An 18,906-nucleotide genomic window follows, 5' to 3' on the forward strand; every position below is an offset into this window, starting at 1 on the left:
GGGTGGGCTCTGTGGTGGGAGAGGGCTGTGGCCTGGGGGTTGGCCAGGAGGAATAATCTCCATCTCTCTCCTGTCTCCCATTGGGGGTTCCTGCTGGCTCCAGGGCACAGAGAAGGACAGAGGCCGCATCTGGGAACACATGGGGAAGGTGCAGCATGTCGGCCTTGTCTGTGTTTTTTAGGCATCTGCCTTTGGAGGCTCTTGGACCCGCAGTTAGGAAGTCTCCCGTATGGGGAGCCCTGCTGGCTGCCCACCCCAGGGATGGCAGATGGGGAGCCGATGGCCACCATGGCCAGTGGGCCTGCCTCACAGCAGACCATTGCATGCTGAATTGGTGTGGCCATGGGCCCTGGGTTTCTTTTGCATTTTAATTCTGGTGTTGTGTTGTTTATAGCCATACACTGTAAAGAATACAGCTATAGACAGAAAAAGCATGGGTCTGTCGTGTTTTACTGCAGGTGGCTGTACCCTGTCAGGTTATTTCTGAGTCAGGCCTAAGTTGAGGTGCCCAGTACAGAGCCTTCAGTCATTGCAGGAAGAGAAGGGTACTTTCCCCAAACTGGAGCACTTTGTGTAGCAGGGTGGTTGACTTTGAGAAGGAAAGACGAAAAAGAAGGAATTTCAGCCATCCTCCCTTCCCCAGCTCTCCCTCCTCTAGAACATCCCAGAACTGAGTGAGTTGCTCCTGCTGTGTTTAGAGCCAGGTCTTTGGAGGGCAGGTGCTAATGTCTGGGCAGAGCGCTGTCCCAAGGAGGCCACCCAGGGCTTCATAGCCAAGCCCCTGGGGGCGTTTGGGGTTGGAGAATTCTTGGCTGTGGGGCTGTCTGGTGCCCTGCAGGATACTTAGCTGTATCCCTGGCTTCTACCCACTAGGTGACAGCAGCCCCTTCCCGCCCCCATTGTGGCAGCGAGAGATGTCTCCAGGCATTGCCAGATGTCCCGGGGGCCCAGTTGTCCACAGCTGAGACAGTGGGGCCAACAGGCAGGCCCCTTCACCGGGGGCCTGTTACAGTTTTTAGTGTTGCCTGATTTCAGAAGTGATCCTGAAGGGCCAGAGACCTCTCAGTGGTAGGTATATTGGTGTAATGTTTTACCCGGTACACTTTCTAAGTTAGTTCAGGAAAATTTGTCCACGGAGACAAGTAATTTCTAGCCTAGATTATTAAAGATGTTGAGGAAAGGGACAGCTTGATCTGTAGGTCAGGCTAGGTGAAAGGGTCTTGTTTGTCTGGAGCACAATGGTATTGAGCTGTGGTGTTGTGTCCTGCACGTGCCCGGGTTGCCGTGCAGGGACCTGGTAGTGGGAAGGGCAGTCTGAGCAGGACCAGAGCCTCGCTGGCAGCCGTTCAAAGCGGGTTACCGAGTCTGGTTATGCAGCGCAGGCGTGGAAGGTCGTGGGAGGCAGTTGGCTGCTAGTGCCATGGGTGTCCCCAGTGAATCAATCAGTGGAGGTGACCCAGCACTTCATGTGCTCCTTAGAGAAGTGATTTGTCCTCAGATGGTGGGCGGCTCTCACACAGGAATCCCCAATCCTGTGTCCTCTGGTTGTGGGCAAGGCTGAAAGCAGCTGTTCTGTCCCCGATGCCAGAGGATGCCCCGCGGGGGATACCTCTGGAGTGGTGCTGGGGGATGGGGTGTGGGCAGGCTGGCTTGTGCCCACAGTGCTGCTCTTTCAGGGCTGCCTGGCCACTGATGAGCCCCTGAGGACCTGCTAGGGTGACGTGGGTATCATGCCTCCTTGTGGCAGTGATGGGTGGGGCCAGCAGCCAGACCCCACAAGTCTGCAGTTGAACTTGGCACAGTCCAGTACTAGAGGTGGCAGACTGTTGCAGAGGGTCTCTGGCCGTGACACCCGAGTCTTATTCCTCTCGTAGTCCCTAACCTGCCTGAACTGTTTGTTATGAGGAGAGGGTATCCCTGCCCTGCGTGCAGCTTGCGGGAGATCCAGTCCTTTCCACATTCTGCGTGTGTCCGGGGCTGTTTTAGGCACCACAGGTCCAGCAGTGAACAGACAAGGCCCCTGTCCTCAAGATGCTCCCAGCTGACAGCACGCTGGGCGAGGGCCACTCAGGTGTGTTGGCGAAAGGCAGGGAGGGGTCCACGAGGGGCTGCCCTGGCAGTCAGGGCTGGTGTTGCTGAGCAGGCAACCTTGAAGCCAGCCCTCAAAGGGGCGGGTCCAAGAAGGGGGTGTGATGGGAGGGCCTCTGACAAGTCCCGTTCTCGGGAGCGTACAGTCTGATCTCAGGTGACGGTGGCTTCCCGAGAGATGAACACCGACTGTGCAGTGTCCACTGTGGAAAATGCTCTGTGTCTCAGCATGAACTTTACCCTTTTCCCTCTTCTCATCAGCCAGGGCCAACTCGTTTGTAGGAACAGCCCAGTATGTTTCTCCAGAGCTGCTCACAGAGAAATCGGCCTGTAAAAGGTAACCTGTTTTCATCTGATCCATAATTCTCTTTTCTCTATAAGTAGTTGGTATTTTTTTCAGGTGCAGTTAATAGTTAAGAGAGTGCCTTTCATGGCCTTTACATAGCCAAGCCTACTTTGGAAGAAGTTAGCCATTTGTCTTTTAACCAGCATCTTTCCTTTGATAACCTGTGTGCTACTTTGTTACTACTTATACTTCCTGGGGTGGTTGTTGCTTTTATGCTTCGAGATTTGATCTTGTTCCTTCAGGAACAACTAAACAACTAACTATTCAGTGGGGAGTACTGTGGCCGACAGGTCTGTATTAGTGACACGAGGCTTCCTGCTGTGTCCCAGAGCCCTGGGACCATTGGTGCCACGGTGCCACCTCCAGCTCAGGCGCCCTGGCTGTGGCAGCAGCAGCAGGTCAACTGTTCAGTGAAACGTGCTCTGCAGAGTGCAGGACAGGCCCAGAAGGCAGCGTCTGTGGGAGGGGACAGGACTGGGCCAGTTTCCCAGCAGGAGCCCAGCCAGCACTACAGGGGGGAGGCCCAGTGGTGGCCACAGGATTGAGAGCCTTGGTGGAGTCCTCAGTTGTGAAAATGAGAAGTGCAGGGGGTGGGATATTGTGTTCACAAGAGTGGAGGTCCAGAGAGTGGAGAGGGTCAGTGGCAGGGCAGTTGGGCAGTGGAGGTAAAGCAGGTGGGGGTGACGATGGCCAGGAGCTGGGAGAAGTCTGGGGTGCTGTCTTGGGTGGACATGAGGCAGGTAGAAGACAGAGAGGCAGCAGTAGAACCTAGGCTTTCAGAGTTTGGAGATGACAAGTTCTGTGGTTGAAGCTTTTCTTTGGATTCTTCCTGCCCTGAGCCAGACACTCAACCCACTGGGACCATCGCTGGAGCTGACAGAGGCCCACACGGTCAGTGTCGTGCAGTGGCAGGTTGCCAGGGGCCACCTTCCTAAAGTGACAAGCGACTGCCAGGGCAGCAGAGGAGTGATGGTTCTTGGCACAGCAGTTCTGTGTTTCTGAGCCTGATAGCTTTTTAAAACCTCTTTAGGGGGTGGAGCCACAGGGCACAAACATGATGGTTGGAAGTATATTCAGAAAAATTAAGCTTGGGCATCTTAGCAGTTGCTGGGCTCTTTGGGCTTTTTTTGTTTTTGTTTTGCTTTTTGTTTTCTACTCTTATTGAACCAACAGACCTTGAGCTCTCACTGTGGGCCAGATGCTGTTGTAGGTCAGGGCTTCCCAGCTGGGACAGTTCTGCCCGCCAGGGGACATCTGGCCATGTCTAGACACAGTTTTGGTGTCACAACTTGGCGGGGGTGGGAAGGGAATGGGTGGAGCCAAGGGCGCTGCCCAACATCCTACAGTGTAGAAATGGCCCCTCAGAGAGGATGACGGGTCCCAGATGCCCACAGGGCCCAGGCTGAGAGACCCTCCTCCAGGTGGTGGGTGCACTGGGCCAGATTCTCCAAGTGTGTGTCACTGCTGCCTAAGAACTAGCTTTTCCTCGAGTTGGGGTTTACTTTCAGGAAGAGGAATTCCTTTCGTACTAATGGAGGAAGGTCTCCAGGCTCTACTCAGTGAGAGAAGGAAGACACAGAGTGGCCACCCAGAGTCACTTGTCTGTGCATTTAAACCTCAAGAAGGATATACAAGCCATGGATAACTGGTTATCTGTGGTGGGCGTAAGGGTTAGGGCTGTGAGTGAAACCTCACTGGGTGCCTTTTTATGCTTTTAATTTTTAAAGTCATGTGATACTTATTTTAAAAATAGTTAAGAATTTTTTTCCTGATTCTAAATATGATACTTATTCATTATAAAGAATTCTTAGAAAATATGGAGAATAAAAAAAAAAAGTTTCCTGGTGGTCTAGCGGTTAGGATTCGGCGCTTTCACTGCTGAGGCCTGGGTTCAGTTCCTGGTGGGGAGCCGAGATCCCACAGTCCGGGTGGCCAAAATAAAACAAACAAACAATAAAAGCCAAAAAAACACTCATAGTCTCCAACCCACTTGTAGTCACAGATAATTTTTGGTACGTCTTTCTTTCCAGCTACTTTTTTCTGTGTGTTTTAAATGTGTTTACATAATTTTTATACAACTGGAATCATACTGAATAACCAGTTTTGAATCCTGCTCCCTGTGATTATATGGTGAACATTTCCCCATATCACTAACATTATTGGCAGAAATCTTTTAACAGCTGTGTGATTTTCCAACATATGAATTCATTGTAGTTCATTGAGCTTTTCCTTTACTGTTAAAGATGTTGAAGTAGTTTTCGTATATTGGGCACAGCCTGGTGTGCCTCTACGTGCGGCATGTCCTGCGCTGGGGAAGAAGGACCCTCCTGCCTGTTCAGCTGGAGAGTCTCCCAGGGATCCCCCACGTTCCTCTTTGAATTTCAAGAAGTAGAGTGACTTGGTTTAACTGAGCATTTAAAAAATCATCGGTGCATACTGCTTTCCAGAAATGTTACACTGGCTTCCCCCTTTAGTTTTCATTGTATTAAAAAACATTTTAAATGGCAAGATACCTGTGGAAAGTTAGCCCAGAAGCCGTTCTGCTGGCAGTCCCACTCCCTGGAGATGACCTGTGAAAGCAGCAGAGGCAGCCCCACCCCACAGCTCTGCCCCTCCTCTCTGGCCACTGCCACATGGAAAGGCCGATACTTTTCCGTTGGCGTTTTTCTCTTGTAGCTCCCCATTTTAACTACACTAAACAGCAGAGAAAACCAAGTGTAAGAACTAGTTACTGAGTAGAATGTACGTTCATTTTTAACATGCCCTTCACTCCATCTGTGTGTTGACTCAGATTTCTGATCTGTGGCATTTTTCACCCACATCAAGTGCTTCATTTACCCCAGGCCAACGGTGCTGTGATATGGGTCCGAGGACAGAGCCTTCACCCAAGGCCCCCAGCACTGTAACTGGCCTGTTGTCTCCACTCATGACCTACGATTTCATCTTCCAGAATGCCAAGCTGTGGCCTCTTGCAGAAACTGACTGTATCCAGCAATGCATGAGCCCTCCGTACATTTAGGGCTTGTGGGGAGGTAGTTGGCCATGCAGGGCAAGTTGTGTCTTGATGCTTTCATAGGGCTGAGCTGGGAATAGAATGCAAGATTTACAGAGGAAATAAAATATGCAAAGTAGTTCTCAGCCATGAACTCTGAGATGCACTGAGGGGAGAGAAAAAACAGGAGCAGGAGGGAAGGAGGGTGGTGAGCAGAGCAGCCCCTCCAGGGTCCCTGCCAGCTGGTTCTGGAAAAGACTTAGGGAAATTCAGAACCATAGTGTGTTTCCTTTAAAATGTATAATTAAGGGCTTCCCTGGTGGCGCAGTGGTTAAGAATCCGCCTGCCAATCAATGCAGGGAACACGGGTTTGAGCTCTGATCTGGGAAGATCCCTCATGCCGCGGAGCAACTAAGCCCACGCGCCACAACTACTGAGCCAGTGTTCTAGAGCTGCGAGCCACAACTACTGAGCCCATGTGCCACAACTGCTGAGCCCACATGCCACAACTACTGAAGCCCGCGCTCCTAGAGCCTGTGCTCCGCAACAAGAGAAGCCACTGCAACGAGAAGCCCACGCACCACAATGAAGAGTAGCCCCCACTCGCCGCAACTAGAGAAAGCCCATGCACAGCAACGAAGACCCAATGCAGCCAAAAACAAATAAAAATAAAAATTTTAAAAATGTATAATTAAAATGTTCATAAAGGAGGGGCAGGGCTTTGCACAGTGAGTCCAAGAAGGGAAAGAGAAAGCTTGCTTTGTGCGCATCCTGTGGACTGTGATTTGGCTCCTTGGCATACGTGAGCTCGCGTCTGTGGCCTGGGGGTAAACAGTGAGCTGTGAGAGAATCTGAGACTCAGCTGTACCAACCTGCCAGTGCCCCTGCCCCTGCCCTTGGCACTGGAAGAAGGGGCTTTTTGGCCAGTATTTGCTGTAGTCAGGAGTGACCACTGCTCCCTGGCCAGGACCAGACCGGGCCTGTGAGGTCGTTGGTTGCCCCTGAGTGAGGCGCCCAGCCTGGCCCAGTGGTGCCTGCTGTGTGTGTGGGGGATCCTCTGGTCCTGGATCCGCAGAGAGGCCCCCTCAAGGAGAGCCCAGAGCAGGTTTCCACCCTCACACTGACCTGGTTTTAAAAGTGAGAAATAGATTAGAGGCTGAAATGGGTGGTGTGAACAGACAGGATGGAAATGAACCATGCTCGCCACTGAAATGTTACAAATGTCATTCTTCTTTGTTTTTCCCCTCCCTTAAAGTTCAGACCTTTGGGCTCTTGGATGCATAATATACCAGCTTGTGGCAGGACTGCCACCGTTCCGAGCTGGGTAAGAGACCCACACCCCACACCCCACTCCTAGCCCTTCTCAGCAGCCTGACAGAGAAGTGGGAGGGGGCAGTCCCAGGGTTAGGGCAGAGTGGGGGGAAGTTTTATGACGGCTCTTTAGTGAACATGGTGGCTCTCTGGGGAGAGAGAGAGATGGCTGTCCCAGGAAAGTACAGCTCTGTACCGGGGAGGTTTGTGTGACCCTGCCCAGAATGATGGCTTTTCTTATTTTACAGAAATGAATATCTTATATTTCAGAAGATCATTAAGTTGGAATATGACTTTCCTGAAAAATTCTTTCCTAAGGCAAGAGATCTTGTGGAAAAACTTCTGGTAAATATTTCAAATTTTCTTCTGGTAGGATGATCCAGTAGCCACACCCTGAGTCCCTCTGAACTTGTGGTCAGAGGGCCTTTCCTTGGAGGCACCTATGTTTAATAAAAGGGCATTTTAGGGTTGATAGTGATTGTAGGTAGATGCATATCTTCAGTCTCATCCTGTCAGGCCTTTTCAGTTTCCAAGTGCCTGATTCTTGAGCTTAATAAGATAGGAAATTACTGTATCACTGTGCATTTGCTCATCAACACACACACCATTTTAAGTTACCAGATGCTGCAGCAGCTTGGTGTGCTGCAGTGGCAGGTGGTTGTAAATTCTACTTAGCGACATCTGTATCAACTTTAGAGTCAGCTACATGAAGGTGCTAAAGATCAACCCAAGTTATATAGCAAAGGTAAACAGATTTACCCAGGAAGGGAGTGTCTGTTTATGTTCTAGAAACTATAGTGTCCCTTCCCCTGGTGTGTTTTGGCTCCAGACCTTCCATTCACTTGATTTGGGGGAGCAGGGTCAGTCAGCCTCTTCCCACCTGTCCCATGTGTGTCTGTCCCCTCAGTGGGGAAGTGCGTTGGATCCTCTGTGGGTCTGGAGGGGGGCAGCCGAATTCTGGAGGAGCTGGCTGTGGGGCCCTTTGAGACCACGTGCAGGCGGGGGACCCAAGGCACTTTACTCCCCGTCTGTGATAGCTTCCTGTTCATGTAAACTCTTCATTCTCTTATTAAAGCCAGTGAGTTCCTCTTTTTCTTGCTTTAGGATTTTAAGAGAATACTTGCTGCTATTCATTTAACTTTTGATGTAGTGATTCATTTTCACCTGTGGGGGGAGGAGCAGAGACTCCGGAGAAGTGAAAGCTGCGCGTGGCCACCCCCCTACCCCTCATGGTGACTCAGTTGTCCCCAGCACACTGTGCCCTTCCTATTTCCAGGAGATCCCAAGAATTGAAAAGAACTACTACTCAGAAGTAATTTTTTTTGTCAGAATTACTTTTTAACGCCGATGCTGACTTGACTTCTATTTAAGGTTTTAGATGCCACAAAGCGATTAGGCTGTGAAGAAATGGAAGGGTATGGCCCTCTGAAAGCTCATCCGTTCTTTGAGTCCATCACGTGGGAGAACCTGCATCACCAGACGCCTCCGAAGCTCACAGCTTACTTACCGGCCATGTCGGAAGATGATGAGGACTGCTACGGCAATGTAAGCCAGCGCGCCAGGGCCGAGATGGGTCCTGCCAGCCCCGCCTGGGAAGTGGCTCCTCTGGGTGGGGCCAGGGACCCCAGGTGGTGGGATGAGTGGCTAAAGGGGGAGCCAGTGTAGATCCGTGGAGGGGGAGGGGCAGTGAACACTCTGTGGCCCGAGTCTGAGTCCCACTGAGACTGGGGCCAAAGAGGCTTACGTCTGCCCCGAGTACAGATCACCAGGTGCGTGCATCCCTTTCTCATTTCCTCTAGTTAATTTTTGCCCAAAGGGGTCGAACCAGAGCCTGGGCGCTGATTCTCCTGGTGGGCTTCTGTTTTCCGGTTTTGGCTGATGTCCTTATAATTTTGTATCTGAAGACATTCCGGAATGCCTCTGGTATTTCCCAGAGAATCCCAGGGTGCTGCTGCTGCTTTGAACTTTGGGGGGATGTAGTATTGAGGATGGACACTGGTCACTATCGGCTCTTAGTGCCTGGTACAAGCGGGACAGTGGCACAGGCTCGAGGGATGAGGCACCCTGGGGTCCGAGGGAAGCTCAGACATAGGGTCTTCAGTATACTTTGTCCTTTAAACTTTCCTTATGGACGGTGTGAAACATGCAGAAATGGACCGAGGAGGATGGTGAGCTGCATTGTGTCTGTTACCACCTTCAGGTCACCCTCCACCAGGACCCCCATGTTTACATGTAATGTCAGGTGTTTTGATTATCAGCCATAGTCCATATTTCTAGTTTGATTTCTGTCATTGTGGCTTATTGCAACCAGTTATCGTATATAGAGTTCCGCCTCAGTGGACTGAGGAATTCTAGAGTTCACGTAAAAGTCATCCAAGGCTAAGTTAAAATTACAACTGGCATCACCTCTTAGAGATCAAGAGCCCCCTATGTCTCCTACCTACTGTTTTAAGCAACACATCCCTCCCTTTTTTGCCCTAAAATATCCTTTATGCCCAGACTTGAATTGAGCCAGATGTGGAGTGCCATCTGTGCTCCCCCCTGACTTGCTTCCCTACCTCAGTGGTCATGGCTGTCCACAGCCTCTGCATGTGCAGACTGCAAAGGGCTCCCTCCCTTGGCCCTAGTTGCCGACCAGGCCCTTGGGCCCTGATATTGTTCTGGGGTCATGGCCGGCAGGCACAGGCGGGGTCCCCAGGGCCTTTGGCAGGGGTGTGCCAGGGGAGCAGCACGCTCTGCTGGCCAGGCTCTGAGGGAGCCACTGGGGCCCCGGTTGTCTCAGGTCTCGGTGCCCAGGGAGCCTGGCTTCATGGGTGTGTGCGTACTCTTGAGTGTCTGTTGCAGGCCCTCTGTCTGCTGTTCCATCATGTTTGCCATGTTGAGAGCTCTGGCTTCTCGATACTCAAGTGTCGCCATCTTAATCCTGATCCTCCAGGGTATCACGGGGCTCAAAGAGGCCAGCAGGCCACAGGTCCCGGGCCTCCCCTTCCTGTAGGTTAAGACTGAGGATAAGCTCCTCTCTGGGGCGAACAGCTTCTGACATTGCCATCAGAAGGGGGACGCAGGGCAGGCTGGATCCAGCCTGAGGCTGGTGGTCAGCTGTGTAGTAGAGGAGAAAGCTGGGCTGCATGTCGGTGACTCGTCTCCCATGGCCTTTGGGGTGAAGCCTGCTGGGTGTACGATAGGTCAGAGTGTGTCTGGATCTTTGGACTGGAGGGAAGTCCAGGCGCTGTTCTCACTTTTCCCTCTTCTCTGTGCAGTACGACAATCTCCTGAGCCAGTTCGGCTGCATGCAGGTGTCGTCGTCCTCCTCCTCCCACTCCCTGTCCGCCGCGGACGCGGGGCTGCCCCAGAGGGTGGGAAGCAACATCGAGCAGTATATCCACGACCTGGACACTAATTCTTTTGAACTGGACTTACAGTTTTCTGAAGATGAGAAGAGGTTGTTATTGGAGAAGCAGGCCAGCGGAAACCCTTGGTAAGAACGTACAGCTGTAAGCAGCGCCCCATTTAGAAACGCAGGGTGGAACACGCGGGGATGAACGCCAGCTGTGGTAACTGACAGAGCTTGGGCATCCTGCCTTCGTCACCACTAGCTGTAAAGGCTCTGCTCCTTTCCGCCTCACACAGCTGCCTTTCTGTAGATAAGGACCCTCAAAGTGTCCAACTGGAAGTGGGTGTTTGGAGGGCTGGCTGGGGGGTGAGTGGGTTTGGGACCCTCCGGGCTCTGGCCCTTGGGACTTGCTGGGCCAGGCATGCCAGCAACCGTTTTGGGACCTGGATTCACCATGATTTAAATAACTGCTGCCCAACAGCCTTTCCTGCCCTGGAGCGTTCAGATGCTCTAGAAATGGACCCATGTGATTGGCGTTTGTGTTCTTATCGAGGCAAACATCTTCCATGTTTATTGGCCGTTTGTATTTATTTTTTGAGGTTCATTTGTATCTTTTGACTTTTTTTCTTGTATGTTTTGCATCTTTCTAAAATTGACTTTTCAGAGCCATAGATATGAAGACTATTTCTCTGTTTATTTTGCAAACATTTTTTTTTTTCCAGTTTATCTCTTCATTCTATTTGTGCATTTTTTGGTGGGGAGAGTTGCAGATTCTTACAAAGTTGAACCTGTTTGTGTGTTTATTTTCTGCCTTCCATCTTGGTCCTGTTGAGAAGAGCTTCTCCACCCAGACATTTTCTTCAAGCATTTTTATGGTTTCACCTTTTGCACAGGCAGAGAGGAGCCTGGGTGGGGGTGGGGAAGGAGGCTTAGAGGAAGAGAGACCACCTGGACATGGGCGCCGTTGTGTGGAGGAATGGGAGTGGGGGACGCAGAGGAAAAGTGGCAGGTGGATGAGGCTAGGATTTTGTACAATTAGAAGTGATTGTCTCTAGGGACTTACCTGGTGGTCCCGTGGTTAAGACTTCGCCTTTCAATGCAGGGCATGTGGGTTCGATCCCTGGTCGGGGAGCTAAGATCCCACATGCCTCGTGGCCAAAAAACGAAAACATAAAATAGAAGCAATACTGTAACACATTCAATAAAAGACTTTAAAAATGGTCCACATCAAAAAAAAAAAAAAAAAAAAAGATCATCTCTTGAAAAGTGAGTGTATCTCTTGGCCAGCTGAAACAATCTCCAGTTCTTGGGGGCTTACGTTTCCTGCAGTGGTGTTCCGAGGAGCCCTAACGTGTACTGAGCAGGAGGGAAGGACTCCTTCTGGGTGCCCTGCTCTGAGCAGGTCCATGCACCAGGTTGTGATCCCTGAGAAGGGCCTGCTGTGTCCTCCCCACAGGTTTGGCCGGGTGCAGAGCACGGCCGAGAAGCACTGTTGCCGGCATGGGGGTGGCTACTCAGAAGGCCCATGTGCCTCGCCCGGGGTGTTTTCAGAGGCCCTGGGCAGCCCGGGCCCTTCAGCCTGAGTTCCGGGCAGGGCAGAGCAACTGGTGGCCGGTCAGGTCCTGCAACCTCTCACCCACTCTTGCTTTTTTTCCGCGCTCTCTTCCCTTTCCTCCCAATTCAATCCCATTTGGAAGCTGACGACTGTGGAAAGCTTAAGGCATTTGGTCAGTGGAGATCCCTCAGGCACATTCTTTAGAACGGTGATTCTCAATGTCTGGCCCATGGACCATAATGATAATTCTGTAATAATACTAAGATGGTGTTTGCTTTTCTACTTTTATTTTCTATAAATGTACAGTGGAGTTTTTCAGAAGCTACACACTGTAGGATGACATTGCTTTGACAGCTAATGGAATTTGTGTTTTCTGTCTTTTGAATCTTCTAAAGAAGTAGGTTTATGGTATAAATATGTGCACTTTTAGACATTAATAAGTTCTCAGTATTTCTGCTGGGCTCTTACTAGCTATTTTCAGCTATACCTCCTATAATTATTGTAACTTCCTATCATCGAGTAATTTACTGCTTTGCAATCCTGAAATTTTTCCCGTGCCCACATGGAAACACAGTGAAGAAGTAAGTATACTTTGAGTTGTTTGGCAATATTATTTTAAAATTTCTCAAAAACTTTAATAATTTCTATCTGAAACTTATTTTAGATTTTAATGGTATATTCTAAAACAAAAGAACATTTATATGTTTTTCATATTTGAGTATAGATCATTGACTTAAAAAGGGAGAAGACTTGCTTTCCCACCCACAGTAGCATCACCTCAGTCTAAAGATGCAAAAAGAAGACACTGGGTTCTCTGACTCATGGAAGGAAGGAATCCACTCCAGAGAAACTAGGCAAAACTGTAAATATGAAACAGAAATAGGACGAAAGGCTGTCTTTCCCTGGCTTTATAGATGTGAATACCTTGTTGTGTTGTGTCTATGAACAGAATGTCTTTGCATATTATTTTGGTGCCAGTTAAGTTGCAGCATCATTTAGAGACCAGTCATTCAGAATTTTAAAATACAGGAATTGAATATTGTAAGTGTACCCGTGATGAGCTCTTTCAGAGCCAAACATCAGAAAGCCTCTGGAGCGCCTTACCCGAGGAGTTAAGTGGGGCGGCGGGAGGAGTCACACAAGTGCTGGGAGGCTGAAGAGCCTCGGGCCATTGACCCTGCTGAGTGAATGCCATTGATGCAGATGAGAGCCACTGAGAGGAATCCCGGCCACAACGGTGGTCCAGGATACGATACAGCGACTCTCTGGATTAAAGATGTGGCTGCGGAGGACACAGGGAGTGAGTTGGTATCTCTACCTCCAAATTGTTTTTTTGCCTTCCAAGTGGATGAATCTACACATGGGACTAGACTCACTGCTTTACTCGTATTTGTCTGGTGTTCACCCCAACTTACCATCAAAGAAAGATGGTTCTTTTACCTTTTACCTAAGTGCTTGGCAGAAAGCACACATTGTGCTGAGACAGTCCATGTTGAGCACCTCTTTTGAATTTCACAGTTTGTTCTGGAACAAACATGTTGACATGTGCAGTGATGGTGCAGGAGCAACGGTGGGTAAAACTGTCAGTGCTAGGTTATGAATCCTGGCCATGGCACCAGGAGGTGCGAGAAGAGCCGGCTCTTCACAGCCACATGATCACAGGGGCAGAGGAAAAGACAACAAGCCAGCCTCACTTAGGAGTGGTCATTGAAGATGATTGATACAATTAATGTGCTGTAGAACGAAAAGGGAAGTACGCATAAAGCACTTCTGCTGCACCTCCAGGGTGACGGCTGCCTCAAGAAAAGCGCTGTGTGGTGGTTTGTGCTGGGAGCTGAAGCAGCTGCTCTTTTCATGGAAGACCATTTTCACTGGAAGGTTTGACTGACAAACTGGTTGTTCAGACTTGGCTATTTGACCAACATTTTTCTGGAAAATGACTGGAATGAGCCTGTCACTTCAAGGAAAACAACTGCTGGTGTTTGTTACCAATGATAAAATCAAAACCTTCAAGTGAAAATTAGAATTGTGCGAAACTTTATTCATCACTGTGAGCTTAACATCTTCCCAATATTTAAAGACTTTTTTGGGGAGAAAGGTAGCAATATTTATGAATTGATTTGTTGATATCGTAGAATGAAATTTGTCAACATTTGGAAGATCTCCATAACTCAGCGAACCACTATTTCCAGATGACCAATGTTTGGTGCTGTAAAATCAAATAAGGGCAGAAGATCTATTCAAAGTGCAAGGTAGGTTGGTGGATTCTAATGTCAAAAGTATGAAAAATTCATTCTTGGGGATTCAGATTCCACATGGCAGCTAACGTTTAAGGAACTTCACTTCTGGAGTTTTGGTGTAGTATCAAAGAAGAATGCCCACAAATATCTGAAAAGGCTATTAAAATACTCTTAATGATTTCTTCATGTACTTCAGCCTGGACAGCATATCACAGTAGAGTGAAGGCAGAGGCAGATGTGAAAATCCAGCTCTCTTCTGTGAAGCCAGATGTTAAAGAGATTTGCAAAGTGTACAGCAGTGTCATGTTTCTCATTAATTACCTTTATTTTCGAAAGAAATTATTTTTAAAAAATCATTTATGTTAATGTGGAATGGATTTATTTTGCTTTTTAATGAATTAAATATTTGAACATGTCTGTTTTAATTTCTTATACATAAGTGTCGATGCATCTAACCCAAATGAAGGAGAGCTCTTTGGGGTCTTCCATAAAGTTAGAGTATAAAGGGGTCCTGAGACCTGAAGGGTTGAGAGATGGCATTTTAGAGCAAACTGGCCATGCTCATGTGGTCCTCCCTTACCTGCTTCTTACCTGCCTAGAAGCCCAGTGTGGATAGCCCGCCTGAGGTGGTTGTAGAGCCAGCCCGTTGGGCCCTGGCAGACTCACTCGGCTCTCCTGAAATGGCCCAAAGTTGCTGGTGGCCTCAGGTTTATATCCTTGAGGTTGGTCTTCTCAGGGTTTGGGTGGGATGGGAGAGGGTGAGGAGGAGAGAACTGGCTTCGGAATCAAAAAAAGTGGGGGGTTTTACACTGTTACCCCTTGTGAAATGATGGTGGGAAAGTTGTGAGACTCTCAGCCCCCATGTTGACATCTGTACAGAGGCAATGACAACTGTCGCCTGAATGATGGGAGCCAGAGGCTGTGTTAAAGCCCTGTCTACACACTAACTACATGCTAACTACATGCTAACTACATGCCGAGAATCAGGCGTGTCTCTGACTTAGGTCTGGTTTCGGCGCTTAATCTGCAGACGGCATCTACCACCTGCCAGAGAGAAGAAGGTGCCAGTGCGGGGCGGGGGCCTGGGGGAGCTTTCTTCAGGAGGGTGGGAATTGACTTTCTGAAGTAAAAGATCAAAACGATTCCTTTAAGTCCTTAAGCTTTTCAAAGTAGATCAATAACCGGTAGCCTGTTGTAAGCTGCTTGGTTAGTTAACTAAATGAACCGACCGGGGTGTTTATGCTAACAGTGGAGCCTTGGGCTGCTCCGTCCACCCGCTCTGCGTCCTGCTTCCTGGGCTCGTTTCACCACAGCCACGGGGTGCAGTCGGAGCCCTGCTTTGGCCTCTCCCGCTCTGGGCCACCCGTGGTTCTCCTGTCTCTTGGGAGAAGCTGGGAGAGTGTGGTGCAGGCTTCGGCCTTGTGTCAGGAGATAGCTGGGCCCCTCCCTCTGCAGGGCTGGGAAGGGGCTCGCCTGCTTCCCTGGCTTCAGGTTCACTCATGTGACTAGTACTGCTGTGAACATTTGTGCTCCTCCTTTTTGTTTTTCTTTTCCTCCTTAGGATAAATTCCTGGGAGCCGGATTACTGCATTATTCAGCGAGTCCTCCTCATTTCAGGGCCGGTGGTGGTGGTGGTGCTGGTGAGAATGCTACTCCACAGCCCCCGCCTGCGTTCACCTCACCCCAGTGCACCCCAGTAGAACGCCTGAAAAGTGGGGCTCGATTTCCTTTCTTTGTTTAGAGCCATTGAGAATTTGTGGTCACTTAATTCCCTTTTGGGAATTTCCAGTTTGTGTCCTTTCTCAGTTTTCTTTCAAGGTTTTAAGCCTTTTATGTTGCTTTATGTATGCTCTCTAGAGTACAAATGTTTACTCTTTATAGGTAATATTTGCTGAAAATCTTCTCCAGCCTTTTTTCATGTGAATTTTGGTTATTTTTGTAGTTAGAGATTCCGTTTGTTCCCGTGTAGTCACGTCTGTTACTCTGTATTTGGTGACTTGTTTTTTCAGCGTAGGTGACTGGCCCCTTCTCTTTTTCGTTCTCTTGTTTAATATACTGTTTTAAACCGTCCTTCATGTTAACCCAGCTGAGGCTGCAAAGGCTCCCTGAGGCTTCTTCTGTCCTTGCCTGTCAGGCTGCCCTGGCGATCCAGCCCCAGCAGCCCAACTAACTGGAGGCCTTGGTGGTGTGGTCCTTAACTGGCCTGGGATTAGACGGCACTCATAATTAAAGTCTTCCTTTTATTATCAATTTGTGGTTCTTTACTACGCATACATTCTGACATAGTAGGGCCTGCTGGTTAAGGGGCTTTCCCTTTGGCTCTGTATTTCTTGTGCTGCAGTGACCCTCATTACATCTCCTTCTCATAAAATCTTCTTGATTTTTTTTTTGTTTCAAGTCTTGTTTTTGTTTGTCTGGTTTTTAAATACGTCTGAAAGGAAGCATCGCACTTTTCCTCAAAAAGGTCATAACACTTTTTTTGTTGTTATTGACATTTTTCTTAGTTGTTTTCAAAATCCATATGATGCTGTGTCAGTTTACCTGGGCCTGGGTCCTCCGTGATGGGGCATTGGTGGAGAAGCCCAGTGGGCTCTGGGGAGTGGGCCTTGGTCTGGTGGGTTAGGCTGGGCAGACCTGGGGGCCAGTTAAGCTCGGTGGGAGAATGTCCCAAGAGGAGCCAGGGGAAGCAGGTGGATGTGCTCAGATACTCACATGGTAAAATTGTCACTGTTTGAGGAGACAATTGTCTTATGCCTTTTACTGTTTCTACAGTAGAACCTTAGGAATTTCAGTAAAATCAGACAGAACATAAAGCAGTAACTTTTAGCTTTAACCAAAAGAGAGAACCTGCAGAAATTAAACTCCTACGAATCAAAGTGGACTATACTTGGTAACAACATATATTAAGTCAAAACCTGTATTTGAAGCTTTTCCTTCTAAATTCCTGCCGTATTTGTATACAAGTGCTTTATTACTATGGTAGAAATACCAGATAAGATGTTCTCTTTTTTTTTTGATGTGGACCATTTTTAAAGTCTTTTATTGAATTTGTTACAGTATTGCTTCTGTTTTATGTTTTGGTGTTTTGGCCTTGAGGTATGTGGGATCTTAGCTCCCCCACCAGGGGTCGAACCCGTACCCCCTGCATTGGAAGGTGAAGTCTTAACCACTGAACCGCCAGGGAAGTCCCCAGATACGATGTTCTTAAACCAAGTTTCCCACTTGGCTCTTTTAGGGATTTGTGATTCTAAACAGTGCAGTGGTTTCTGAGCGCTGAGTTGGGGTCCCAGCTTGAGGAGGTGACTTGAGAACAACAGTCTGCATCCTGAGCTTTCCTCGCAGCGGCCTCCCCGCTCTGGTGGGGTTCTGCGTCTCACCCCAGCCTTGCTTAAAGTAATGAGGACTTGTGTTCCCACAACCTCCCCTCTGCCTTTCCCCTGCTGTGCAAACACTGCTGAGGAGAGGTGAGGGTAGGTGATATTTCTAGGATCTGTGGACCCTGGTCCACATACAGATTGCAAATTCTGTAAAGCAGTAGGGCTTGCATGCTAAGGCACATTTGGGTTTTCTCACGTTACTGAAGCAAAGTTCACAATGCCATCGGGGAGTTTGTTTTGAAGGGAGGAGTTTGGAGAATTTCTGTCTCTGACTCTGATATGGGTGTCTCATTCATGTTTTCTTCTTTTTATAGGCACCAGTTTGTAGAAAATAATTTAATACTAAAAATGGGTCCAGTAGACAAGCGCAAGGTAAGTTAGATTACTATGGCTCCTTGCTGTGTGTCTGTATCTTCCTCCCAGTTCTCACTCAGGATCAGGCCTTGCTCCTCGGGCTCCTGTATAACTCATTGCCCATAGCACCTTTGTCTTGGTTCCCTTTAAGAGATCATCTCTAGATTTCATAGCTGAGGAAGATTTCAGCCATTTGGGGGAGGCATTTGAAAGCACGCAGAGGCCGTGGCAGACAGAAATGCAGATTCTCGTTTCTGACTGGGGAGCCAGGGTTCCGATTTGTGCCCAAGGCTGGGTTCACTGAGGTCAAGGTTTCTGTCTGGTTGAGGAGGTTCTGTTTGAATCCCAGCAAGTCATTTATTACTTCATTAGAATTGTTTTTGAAAATCTTATTTATTATGTCTTATGGATTAATTAAATGGATTACCATGTCCAAAATATCAGACTCCACAAATGTTCTCTCTCTGCTGCTGCGGGCCCTTCTCAGTTAGGGCTCCCAGCCTGCATTGCTGGCCGCACTCAGCCTCCCATACCCCGGGGCATCTCTGCCATGAGAACCTCTGTGAAGGTGGCTTGTGGCGGGGCCGCCAGCAGACAGGACACTGTGCCTCGGCACGGAGCAGAGGGCAGGAGAAGCGGCAGGGTCCTGACTGCCAAGGGCAGGCCCCTCTTGGCCGACTCAGCAACAGGGCCGTGTGCCGGCCTCGGGTGCGCTGCCTGTGTGGCCGCTCCCCCACATGACGCCCGGCACAGGGGCGTCGGGATCCAGCTCACAGAGGGAGACAGGCTGGGCAGTGAGTGCTGCCCGCTTCTCTCTGACCTGAGGGGCTGGGTCCAGGTGAGGAGGAGGTGTGCACGCCCCTCTGTCCCAGGTGAGTGGGCAGGTGGCCGGCAGTGGTCCCTGTGCCTGGAGCTACTCTGACAGTCCAACCTCCAAGGCAGCAGTAAGTGCTGTCAGCATCCACTTCTGAGCCTTAACTAGCAGTGTCTTCTTTCTTTCTTTTTCTTCTTAATTTGCATCAGGGTTTATTTGCACGGCGACGACAGTTACTGCTCACAGAAGGGCCACACTTATATTATGTGGATCCTGTCAACAAAGTCTTGAAAGGTGAAATTCCATGGTCACAAGAACTCCGGCCAGAGGCTAAGAATTTTAAAACCTTCTTTGTCCACACGGTGAGTTTGTCCCCACGGGTTCTCCCTTGCAGGGCACTTAAGAGGCCTTTGGGAATTTGTGCCTCCATTCAGAGCATCCAAATGCTGTGGCCCAAGGAGGCATCTGGAGTTGGGGGGCAGCGGTCTCCCCCTT

General features: G+C 49.2%; 1 protein-coding gene across 3 annotated transcripts in view; it reads left to right on the forward strand.

Moving 5' to 3' along the window:
• The window catches only part of PDPK1 (3-phosphoinositide dependent protein kinase 1), a 51,272-nt gene that overhangs the window by 26,336 nt on the left and 6,030 nt on the right, over nucleotides 1-18,906 (forward strand). For 2 of the 3 annotated variants that reach the window (XM_024759384.1, XM_024759383.1), the window contains 7 exons: nucleotides 2,350-2,425; nucleotides 6,682-6,750; nucleotides 6,986-7,082; nucleotides 8,109-8,282; nucleotides 9,998-10,215; nucleotides 17,558-17,615; nucleotides 18,621-18,773. In XM_024759384.1, the coding sequence (XP_024615152.1) occupies nucleotides 2,350-2,425; nucleotides 6,682-6,750; nucleotides 6,986-7,082; nucleotides 8,109-8,282; nucleotides 9,998-10,215; nucleotides 17,558-17,615; nucleotides 18,621-18,773 (845 nt within the window). The remainder of the gene's footprint in view (nucleotides 1-2,349; nucleotides 2,426-6,681; nucleotides 6,751-6,985; nucleotides 7,083-8,108; nucleotides 8,283-9,997; nucleotides 10,216-17,557; nucleotides 17,616-18,620; nucleotides 18,774-18,906) is intronic. The other variant, XM_024759385.1, reaches the window with a different exon arrangement.

Source organism: Neophocaena asiaeorientalis, unplaced genomic scaffold (assembly GCF_003031525.2).
Source record: "Neophocaena asiaeorientalis asiaeorientalis breed wild unplaced genomic scaffold, Neophocaena_asiaeorientalis_V1.1 scaffold254, whole genome shotgun sequence".
Taxonomy (NCBI): Eukaryota; Metazoa; Chordata; class Mammalia; order Artiodactyla; family Phocoenidae; genus Neophocaena; species Neophocaena asiaeorientalis.